Raw genomic sequence first — 12554 nt, forward strand, 5'->3', positions numbered from 1 at the left:
TTCTTCAAAATGTTTCCCTCTTAAAGGATTCTAGTAAGCTAATTAAGACCCATCCTGAATGCATGGGGTCACATCTCCATCTACTTAAAAGGACACCTACATGATTGGGTGTGTCCCATCTCCAAGAAAACAACCTAATCAAGAGGTCCAACCCTAGAATATTGGATTAGGATTAAAAGAACATGGTTGCCCCCACAAAATTGGATTAGGACTGAAATAACATGGCTTTTCTGAGGTACATAACAATTTCAAACCACCATAATACATATTCCTGATTTCTTGACAAAGACTAAGTTCTCAAACTCTCTATTATTCAACCCCTCTTAAGAATGTCTATATGAAAAAATGCTTATGAAAAATTGTTTAAAGATCACAAAGTCCATCTGATCACTGTGTCCCAAAGTGTATTCCTAAGAAACTTGTTTGCTGAGGTACTAATTTTTGAGGATTTTTGATAAAATAAGTTTGAGAAAGGTTGTATTAAACTGTGTTAAAACATTAAAAAATTTTTTCAATGAGAATGAATTCTGAGAATTTAATATGCTAGTATGTATCTTAAAGAAAGGGTTAACATATGCAGCATTTTCCAAACTTATTTGACTATGAAGCCCATCTAAATTTTGGCACTAATTCAAATAATAAGAAATTGATATACTTTGTTTTCTTGATATAATAATAAGAAATTGATATACTTTGTTTCTACATTGTCTAGGTCCCTTATGGACTGCCTTTATGGACTAAGTTTTTGGTATTCTTAATTTATAATGAGGGTCATTTTAAGAAATGATCACATAAAGCTTATTACAGTATTTATTATAGGACTATTGTTGAAGAAGTAGCACTCTACATTTCATGAGTACTCATGGGAGAAATTTCTCTTGGTCTTCAGTATTAGTGAAGCCTCCCAGATAATAAGCTATTACCCTCATCAAAAACTGTGAAGGGCCTGAGATTTTACCTTACTTACAAGCTAACAAGTTGGCATCTTTCAGTGGGTGATGGCAGAAGACACAAGGCTCCTGGCTCAGAGATAAAGGACACCTTATTACTCATAGCAATAGCTATAACCATATTGTAGCATTGTTTTGTTTTCCAAACTCCAGTTTCCATAGAGTGATACAAATGGGGACACATGATGCCTGAACATGTATTATAGGAGAGGGCACCTGAATCTATAATAATGGGCAGTAAAGTAAGCCTGCCTAACCCTTATGCCAGATGGAAACATTATTATAGTGGATAGAAAACAAATTTGTTCCTTGTTCTCAAGGAAGACACTATCTCTATCATCTAACATCCTTGAAAAGCTAGTTCAGAATTAAAGCAGCCAGTGCCTCATGCAAAAACTTGAGATGTACGGAGAATTATATCCCAACAACTGATACACAAAGATCTCAATTAGCTTCCAATTCCACATTTAAATATTAGTGAATAAGCAAAGTTGACCAGATGTTTGAGGAAAATATCCACTATGAAAGAGACCAAGAAGAACAAATAGAAAAATAACACTGAAGGAAATAGATAATGTAAGGAACTAGAAAAGTAAAATTAATCCTAGTTAAGATCCTCAAAGAGATTAAATAAATTATTGCATCATTGAATCAAGAACATATTGCTATGAAAAAGGATCAGTGAACACAAAAGAGCTCTTGGAAATAGAAAAATAATTACCAAAAAGAAAATAATCAATACAGGATGGGATGGTTTGAAGCTGTATTTACCCCGGAACAACATGTTCTTAAAGTTAATGCATTCCTGTTGGTGTGAACACGGTATAAGTAGGACCCTTTGATAAGGCTAGTTCAGTTAAGATGTGACCCACCTCACTCAGGATGGGCCTTAATCCTATTATTGGAGTCCTTTATAAACGGGATGAAGAGAGAGAGAGAGAACAAACATACCATGGAAGAAGCTGAGCCCAGTGAAACCTGGAAGAGAAGTGAGAGACCAATAGATGCCATCATGTCCCTTGACATATGGCAAAGGAGCCATGGTTCACCGGCAGCCAATATTTGGGAAGAAACCACTGCCTTGATGATGCCTTGATTTGACATTTTTCTTGGCCACAAAACTATAAACTTGTAAGCTAATAAATACCCATTGTTAAGCTGAGTGATTTCACGATATTAGCTTTGAGTAGCCTAGGAAATAAAACACAGGGGTTGGAAGATAAAAGTACCAGAACTCTTCCAGAAAACAGAACAAAGGAAAGAGGTGGAAAATAGGAATGAAAAAAAAAGAGAGAGATTTTGAAGGAGACTGCTACTTTTCCCCAGTATTTTTATTTTCCTTTTTCTCAAAGAATTCCAGATTTTTAAATAAGCATATACTTTCTAGGAATGAAGATATTTTTCAGGCTAAATAAAAAAGACTCTATTAGTATTATAGCATTACACTGACATTTCAGAACATAAAAGTTAAAGAGAAGATTCTAAAAACTTCCAGAAAGAAATAACCAAGTCATTTACAAAGGGGGGGACATATTAAACTGGCATCTCAGGACTTCACTCCTCTTGGCAAACTACCATTTTGATATGCAGGAGGAAACAGGTGCCCAATGGACCCCAAATTTCTAGTTTAAATAACTACCCATTTTCTCAGAAATGAACAGGTCTAATCCCATCATAGCACATAAAGCAGTTTAATTCACTCACTAGAAGCCCAAGCTTCCTTTTTATCTGAGCTTTTACCCCTAGCCTCTCTGAACATCCTTAAAGTAAACCTTTCCCCACTCCCTGTTGGGCCCAGTGGAAACTTATGGTCTGTTAGCAGTCTCACCAATATCTTCAATTTCTTTGAAAGTTCTCTTCTTTACATGCAAATCAAATTCTGGCTACCTCTAAGGACATCACCTGCCCTGTCAGGCTTTCAAATGGAGGATTTTTTTCTTCTTCTCAGAAACCCTTGTGCTTTAGAGCCTGGAGGTAAAAGAGATATCTTATTTGCCATTCATATCTACTTCCAAAGAAAGGATCTTTCCAGTTCACATACTTGAATATTTTCACTCCAACAAATTTTGGACTTTACTAAGACCAATCCCTTAACCTATTTTTCCCCCAACACTGCCCCCAATATCTCATTTTCTCCTTACCCAGTTTGGAGTCTTGGTCCATTACTATAATTTTTCCTTTGCAAGCACATTTTACATCCTTGTTCTTTTACCCCCAACTTATGCCCCTGAAAAAAATCCAGCTCTGGTTATATTATACTTTATTCTGTATACTTCACATCTGCTCTTGGATAACTGATCCTGGCTTTAGAAAAAAAAATGCAGTTGTGCTAACTGGACTCCCTAAATCAATAATCACTGTTCTCAAATGATATTTCAAAATTGCTTGGCAATCCTACTGTTCCCTGAATAAGTTACTTTGCCACTCTTGAAAACAACTATTTCTACCTTCTTTCTCTTCAAACCTCCTAATACTTCCCCTATGCCAGCCAACCTGATGTCTTTGCTTCACTGAGAAAATAGAAGGAATTAAATGGAAACTCCCTAATCTTCCCTTCACTAACTCTAACAAATTACCTGCAAATGTATCTGTTCTCTACTTTCTCTCTCATTACAGTGAAGATCAGTCCTCCAATTGTGCTCCTGTTTTCACCCCTTTTTCACTTCTCAGTGATTTCACTCTTAGTTATTGCATGTTGCTGCTGCTGCATCATCCCTTCCTCCTTTATTGGCATAGTCTCATCATTTCCTATAATATAATCTAATTTCCCTTGCTATAAGACTCAAACAAGAAACAAGCACACATCCTAAGCAAAAACTTTCTTAACCCATGTTCCCTTGTAGCTACTCATACTTCTGCTCCTTTCATGGCAAAATTACCTGAAAGAGCTCTCTTCTCTAGGCACTGTCTCTGCATAATCCCCTCCAATCATTTTCACCAACACACAGAAATTGCTACTGAAGTCATGACATTAAAATTCCAATAGGTTTCAGAATTATCCTCATTTGATTGACCAGTAGGAACTGACATAGCTACCCAACACCTTCTTCTTGTAATACTCTTCTTATTGCTTCCGTGATGCTCTACTCCTTGTTTCCCTCTTACTGCATTGCTCACTCATTTTGATCTTGCTCTGCTCAATTTCCAAACACAGGAGTGTTTCCAGGCTCAAATTTGTAACATCTTCACTGTCACTCTCCTTATGCCATCTCATCCAGTTCCATGGCTTTATCTAAATATTGATGACTTCATAATCTCAATCTTCAACGTTGATTTTTCCTGAGATCTAGACTTGCATAATGCTCTACTTGATAATTCCATAGGTACCTCTCAGACATCTCAGATTTAGCACATCTAAAACAAAATTATAGATTAATTTCCCCAAATTGTTCTCTACTTCACTTCCCTACTATTGGCATCACCCGTTATCATTCAGTTATTCCTGTCAGACACTGTAATGGTTTGAATCTGTTGTGTTCCCAGAAAAATCAAGTTCTTTAATCCTTTCAGTATGGCTGGGTGGAAGCTTTTTGATTGTTTCCATGGAGATGTATCTCCAACCGTTCAAGGTGGTGTTGCTTACTGGAGCCCTTTAAGAAGGAACAATTTTGGAAGAACCAACAGAGCCCAGGGAAAGCCATTGAAGAAGCCTTATGAAACAAGAAGCGAAAGCTAGCAGACATCACCATGTGCCTTTCCAGCAGAGAAATTTTGAACATAATCTGCCTTCTTGAATCAAGGTATCTTTACCTGGATGCCTTAATTTGGACATTTTCAAACCTTAGAACTTTAAACTTGCAACTTAAATTCCCCTTTTAAAAGCCGTTCCGTTTCAGGTATATTGGCATTCTGGCAATTTACAAAGTAAAGCAGACACATAAGTGACATCCTTGGCTTTTCTCTTCCCCTCACTCTTCATAACCAATCTGCCATGTTTTCAAAGAAGCCAACATTACCTTTTGCCCAGACTACTGCATCAACTTCTGCTTTCAGCCTTTTTCTACTCTTGCCCTTTGTTAAAGGCAGTTGTGTATCTAACCATAATATAGATTAGATTAGATCTGTTCTCTACTTGAACTATTTAAAGACTTTCCTTTCTAACTTCTAACCATAGTGCACAAGACCCTATGTGATCTGACATCCCTCTCTCTCCAATCTCATCTTTTCATGCTCTGTCTCATTCAACATACTATTTTGGTATATTGAATATACTATTCAGCTGTTTGGTATTTTTTCAGTTCCTTGAACACAATACACTCTCACCTCATGGCCTATGCACAGACTGCTTTTTTTCTCTTCCTATTTTCACTTGGTTAAAGCCTATTCTTCCTAGTTCCTAGATTAAATGTCAGCTCAAAGAGGACATAAAGTAAACCTTAAAGACAATCACTCTGTAAAGTAAGTTCTCCTCAGGCATTCTCTCAATCCTTACCTGGCTGTTAACTGTGAGAATAGGTTCTGTATCTGTCTTATTTATTGCATCCCTATGCAGAACTCCATAACTATATGCTGAATGATGAAAGACTCTATAAAATCTTTGGGAAATATGGCTCCTCCATACTTACAAAGCATTTGGAAACCATGGTGAACATTGTTGATCATGGGTGTTGCCTAGAGAGCCAGATAAGATTAATGTAAACTCTCATGTAAAAGTCTAATGTATGACTTTTTAGACCATATACACATTATTGCACTTTCATTTGGCTTGTATTTTCTACCTTGGGTATAAATAAGACTTACGAGAAATACAATCAAATGTTTACTGACATTAAGAAGCAAAGAATTCACGATTCTCCGAATCAACCAGTCTAACAGTGCTTTTAAAAGGACATTAGGCAAAACAAGCACCCAACAAATTACAGAACAAGCACCCAACAAATTTTCCTCATGGAAAACAAAGGTGTTTAGTAATGCCAACAAAAGACCCCAATGACAGATCAAGTGAAGTTAGTACTGGATATAGACTAGTATTTTTTTGTAATTAGTGGTTTTATGAAAATAGTTTCAGTACAGAGGTAGTAGTAAAAATTGAACTGCAATATGTTAAAGGCTAAGATTTTCAGGACCATGAAGAGACTACTCCTTTGAAGTGCTTGAGAGTCAAATTCAACCAACACTTCTTAAATGGTAGATGCTATGCTAAGTAATAAGGGATTTTTTTTCAAGGATAGGGAAGACACGGACAATTATTTTATACATATGCTTAAGCAGATACTATGTGTTGAGTATGTTTGTTGGGTTTTGCCAGTGGTGACTTAAGATTTAGAAAATATTTAAATTTTTATCTCAAAATCCAGAGCAAGGAAGAGAAAAATCAATGCCACCCTTTTCTGAACATTTTTTTTTGTTTTCATAAAACCATGTTAATTTATAAAGGACATTAGGATATGGTGTATGACTATATCTGAAAAAAAAACTGCATTAAAAAAGAAAAAACTACATAAATCTAACCAAAAAAAGAAAAAGACATAAGGTTAATTTGGTATGTAGTCTTAGTAAACTCATACTGTTTCAGGGGACTTCTAATTACGCACATAAACCATCCTTTTAATCTAATCGGCAATCTTGCATGGAATTGGTATCAAGCTCAACAATTCATTACTCCATTTAATGTTAGTTGAGTACCTATTATTTACCAGACATTCTTTTAAGTATTGGAGAGACACTGGCTGAAAATGACTGGCAACATTTTGTCTCATGGAGCTGAGTCTAGTTGAGAGAGAAAGACGAAAACAAGTAGTGATAAGAGTAATTAAAAAAAAAAACAAAAAACAAAACTAGGGTGACCTGAGGGGGAGTGCCTGGGGGATTACTTTGATCAGGTGGTCAGAAAAGGCCTACTTGAAGAGGCGTTATTTAGGTTGAAAACTAAATGGTTATCCATATTTTGTAAAATCTACTGGCTTCTCATTTTCAAAAATCAGGACATTTTTCCATCTCCAGTTTCCTGTCACCTTTCCATGCTTTCTTGAGGATAATTACATTATAATGTTATATTTTAGTAATATGTAAAAGAAAACAAAATGGGCTCCATATCCCAAAATTTGAAATCTAGCATTGACCTGACTTTTATAGCCTCAATAAGAAACTTGGATTCTAACTTTTCTCATTATTGGCCAATGATTCAGTGAAGATTTTCTTTCTTTTAGGTAACACTTGGAGCCAATTTTCAGGAAGTTCCAGTTCTTATTTTTCTCCCATCAATATGAAAAGTTTAGTTACAAGGAGGTAAAGGAGACCTGAAGTTCAAATTAAGTAATAAAGGAAGAGCTAGTTACTATCAGAAATCAAATGCATACTAAAAGACACTATGAAGTTGCAAAGGATAACATCTTTTTCAAAGATCTAAATTATTTAATGGGAAATTTTAAGTTGACTTTTCAGTTTAATCACAAGTTTTGGCATATAAAAAGTAAAATGAGCATAACTAACATAGCTTTTACTAGGTTAGAAACCCTGGGCAAAAGTAACACTCCAAAGTTTACAGTCAGAAGGTTTCTGCTTTCTGCAATTTTAAGTAAATCATGCTTAGGCATGGTAACCTATTCTTTTATTGGAAAACTAGATCCAATAAAAATATAGGGTGGGTTGGGGAGTTTGCTAAGCTTTATTTATTCAGTGATTTAAAAATTCTGAATGTATCTTGAACTTTCATAATACTTACTGTGCTAAAGTGCTTTTAGGTCTACATTAATGTAATTTTCATAAATTCCTGTGAAGGATTCAGAGTATGTGTAATTAATTCCCAGGCTCTTTGAAGGTAAGACAAAGGATTTGTTAGAAAGTTGACCATATTTATAAAATCTATATAAAAATAGGAGATCATTTACATTAAGAAAATATTCACTATAAAGCTCATTATTTAAAAAATGGCTGGACTGGAAACAGAGGAAGCTAAAAATTTAAAGAATGGTAATTATTGGAAATGGAGAGAAACCATCTTCATAGTAATAAAGTCAGTCAATATTTTCCTAAGATTGAAAATGCCAACAGAACTATGACAGTTGTTACTTTTCCAGTAAGATAGTAGTTTAATACAATTATAAAAAGTAAACTGTTGCCAACAAATAACAACTCTAAAAACCATCGAGATGAATTTAATACCCGTAACACATAACACAAAATGCCAGTTCATAGACAATACAAATGAAATAAATTTTACTGATTAAAATCCTTCAAGAGATATATTCATGCAGTGATCTAACTGAAATAAATACAATGGATTGGTCTTTAAATGGAATAAAAAAATTAAAGCAGTAATATAATCCTCTCTGTAGATATATTTTGGATAGAATTTTCCAGATATTATTGAAGACTATAGAGAAAAGCGAATAACATATTTCTTGCCAACCGTGGACTGAAGAGATAATTTGTATGTTATCAAAACAACAATAAAGTCATTTATATTGGGTTAAGTTTACATTAACAGTTAGGTACTTTAAGATTGTATGGTCTCACAGAGAAGAGGAACTACTATTTTAAGATTTTCTAAAACATGCAAATAAAAGAAACCGTAAAGAAGGCACTCAAAACAAAGTTTCCTGAAGTTGGTCCTTAAGGGAAAATAGGAATTACAAGATGTAAGATTGTGACTAGAACACCGATTCCATGGACCATAGAGATGAAATGCATTATAGATGTCCTCAGATAGTAAGAAGATAGTATACAATCAAATTATTTTGTCAGTAAGCAGAAATTTACCAATACACTATTATCTTTGATTTGTGGAGCTTGTGTTAATTTATTTTTATTTTTTTCCAGACTTTAATTTTTATTAAAAAAATGAACATACAGTAAAATAGACCTTAGGGGGTATAGAGTTCTCAGTTTTAACACGTAACCACTCCACCATCAGAATACAGAACTGTTCCATCATCCCAAAAAATGCCTTTGTGTTGCCTCTTTGTAGTCAAATATTACCCTATGTCTGTTAATTTATTTTTAAAAGTAATGAAATAATAACAAAAATAGGTATACTGTAAAGTTACACTAGAATTTCCAAATGTCTGTTCATATGAAAGGCTAAATTTGTTTCATAGTTTGCTTATGAGAGAGTTAACGTTCTACATTAAAGTTGGAATTTTGTTACCTGGCCAATTTGGAGAATTTTAGGAACTGGAACTGCTAATTAAAAAGATTTTTATGCAAAGAAGGGATAAGAAATTGGCAACTAGCATAAAATATTTGCCCTTTGAAAATGCAGTTAGAAATCACAGTTCAATGGTCAACAAGATTTATCTAGAGAAAGATATGTACTTAAAGTTCAAATAATCATCCAAAATAGGTTGTCTTGAATATAGGGGTCCATGAAAAGACAATTCAATACATACTGATTTTATATCATCAAAATTTCTCAGGGAGTGTTTGAGCCAATTTTTTTTTCTGTAGAAAAAAAGGAATTCTATAGCACCTTAAACACCATAAAAATTATAGTGGGGAGTACTGACACATTCTAAATATAATCTATGATGAGGACAGCTTGACACAAATCCACTCACAATTTCATTCAAGTTGCAAATCAATTTGATGTTTAGCAAAGTAATCTTTCAAAAGGGGTGAGTGATACAAACAAATGAAGGTCAAAGACACCTATGTACAGACGGAGAAATTGCTACCAATCAAGCATCGTTGTTGGAAGAGTTCAGCTAAATTAGCAAACAGGATTTCTAAAAAATTTTAACCTCTGATTTTCTTTGCAAACTCAGATTTTCAATAAATCGAATACTTTAAACTTGTATTTCCATGTAAAAAGAATGAATATGGAAGTTTTATGGCCTATTTTAAACACACTCAGTCTCAGTGTTAATGTCTATCTTGCTTTTAAAGAGTTCATATTTTACTATAAAAATCATTACTAAATGTGAAATTTTAATTGTATTCAGGTATTTAAGGGTATTAAGGGAATTCACTTGAAATATATTGTGTATCTTGTTTGCTGCTGTCTTTTTTAGAAAACTATTAGCATTTAGATCTATGGATTCATGAACTAATAAAAATGATCACATTAAAAATACATTACATTGATTCATTTAGTAACAAACACATACTTATTCTCTTATTGTTCAAAGCCAATCAGAGCTTAAACATTTTTCTTTAAATCATTTCTAAAATGTGTTAGTTTCATATCAACACAATCTCTTCTGTAAAATAAAATCAAAATAAGTTTATGTAGATTATCCTAAGACAATATCAGTACATTTTTTCATGAACATGTGCTTTCTCATTTCCTTTGCTTGGATATGGGATTTGTGTTTCAAAATGAAAATAAACACATAGCCAAAAACAAAACCAAAACAAGTATGCAAAACATTTTATTTATAACAGATCAACAATTTTGACATGAAAGGTAGCCACTTTCAATTTCTCAGGAATGCCTAGAATCCAACAGTTTCCAGAAAGACTAGTCAGTTAATAATTATTTCACTGTAGGTGAAAGAAATAATTTCAGAATGCACTTTTAAATGGTTTTGCCTATGGCACATTCTTTTATAAGCTTGAATGAATGGTGAGCTAGCATTCCCTAGAAGTGAATATATTCCAACTATGTTCCCAAGTATATTAAAACAGTTTATACAACAAAATTGCCTATGTGCATCAACTGTGCTCAAATGAGAATCTCTTTATCAAAATATTCATCTTTCAAAAAAGCCTCACATTAACCCCTCAAACCAGTCACGCCATTCTACTTCCAGCACCACTCTTTTCCACTTCAAGTTGTTTTACTATATAGAACTGTCAAATTCTAGTGGAATAGAACATTCCACTGGAGACTCCATCTAATATGTATCAAGCACAATAAAAGTTACTGACCCTCAGGATCAACGTGGGAACTAACCAATAATAATTAGCCAATGTTATTTTTAGTTTAGAGGGAAGAAAGCAGCCCCCAATATGTTTAACTTTCCAGTAGTCCTCTGTAATACATAGAATGAAATTATAATTTCTGAAATTAAAATAACTGGAAAATAATATTGTAAATAAAATGCCTTACATAAAAATGTTAAATTTCAGGTTGAAACTATATTTTCTTCTGTATTTCAATTTGGGAAAATTTTCACAATTATTAGCTCTTCTCAATTACATTTATTTTGAGCATTTAAATATACTATACACCGCTTTGTAAAATTCACCTTTGTTACCATTACCCATGCTTAGGTGATATCTTTCCTCAGATATGTAAGTGCTGAGATGTTTAAATAGCAGTTAAAGAATATTCATAAGAACTCTGAAATGATGAAAGCATCATCTTTATCTATTTACTGCAGGACTTGTAACTCAAATTCATCACAGCATCACAAATAAATACTGTGTGAAAGGAATGCACACAATTCCTACAGAACACAAACTGAAGTCCAAAAGGCACAGAGTAATGCTGGTGGCTCTTTCTAGTCAATTAAGAAACAATAAAAAGTCTGCATTATTCTTTCATAATTTAAATACTTAAGTAATCTCCACTTTTATTACTTTATAACAATGACTTCAAATTTACATTATTTTAAGTACCATTGTAATAGCTCAGTGTATAATACAGATATTTGCTGATATCCCATCCAAAAATTAAAAAAAAAACCTCTTCACTATATATATATACATATATATATAAAAATTATTCTGAAAGACAAAAACACAGAAGGACTTGGTACAGACGATCAACTCAATTTTCTCTCACCACAACTATATAACCCCCAAATTAACAGATATACAGCAATAATCAAAAGCAGTGCAAATATCTTTGGAGGTTAGGATAAAATTATAATGCAAGAACATAAAACACAGGAAATAAAAAAGGCAAGTACTTCAAGTACAAGGAACCAGTCTGCTTGAGGTCCATCTTAGTGTTTACTGGGAGCTTCCTTCCTGCTTTTACTTCTTTCTCTGAAACACATTGGCCAACATGGCACCTGATGTTGTCAACTGGCCCATTTTATTCAAAAACTTGGTCTTTGTATCTTCACTTACTAAGCTTGCAGCAATTGACATTGAGCTAGGAAATAAAATTTAAAATTCATGTATAACAATTACAAAACTAAAATAACCGATTTTTTTCATGTCTTTAGTACATTATCATTACTAAATACATTCTGAATTGGTGTCTCAAAAGGGAAACTAATATTTACAAACGGCATTTTAATGTTCGTACTAGGTTAGAAGCTTTGGTGTTCATCATTTATATTAAAGGAAGCTGTTTGGTGTAGTGGTTAGAAGGAAGTTTGGAACTAGACTGAATCCTGGCTCTGTCATTTACCAGTTGTATGACCTTGAGTAAGTTATTTAATCTTTGTTTCCTTATCTTTAAGGGGAATAATTCTAGTATCTACCTGATAGGGTTATTAAGGATTAAATGAGCATAAAGTATTTAGCATGGTGGCAGGCATGTAATTGCTGTTAGTAGTTAATTTTCTTATAATCAGTACCATTTCATTTAATTCTTATAGCAACTTTGGTAGACAGATATCTTTCCTATTTTCAGAAATAAGTAAATTAAATCCCAGTGAGGTTTTGTACCATGCTGACAACAATCTTATAATCTATTATCCTTTTTTTTTTTTTGGTGGGGGGGGATATGTTCTGAATTACCAGCTCCATTAGTTTCAATCAACAGTT

At 33.5% G+C, this 12554-nt stretch overlaps 1 protein-coding gene across 3 annotated transcripts in view; it reads right to left on the minus strand.

Annotated features, from left to right (window-relative positions):
* Positions 1–10248: 10248 nt before the first annotated feature.
* RELCH (RAB11 binding and LisH domain, coiled-coil and HEAT repeat containing) overlaps positions 10249–12554 on the minus strand; it is a 141768-nt gene continuing 139462 nt past the window's right edge. For all 3 annotated transcript variants that reach the window (XM_077135314.1, XM_077135313.1, XM_077135312.1), the window contains one exon: positions 10249–11934. In XM_077135314.1, the coding sequence (XP_076991429.1) occupies positions 11902–11934 (33 nt within the window). In that variant the 3' untranslated portion in view covers positions 10249–11901. The remainder of the gene's footprint in view (positions 11935–12554) is intronic.

Source organism: Tamandua tetradactyla, chromosome 18, assembly GCF_023851605.1.
Source record: "Tamandua tetradactyla isolate mTamTet1 chromosome 18, mTamTet1.pri, whole genome shotgun sequence".
NCBI lineage: Eukaryota > Metazoa > Chordata > Mammalia > Pilosa > Myrmecophagidae > Tamandua > Tamandua tetradactyla.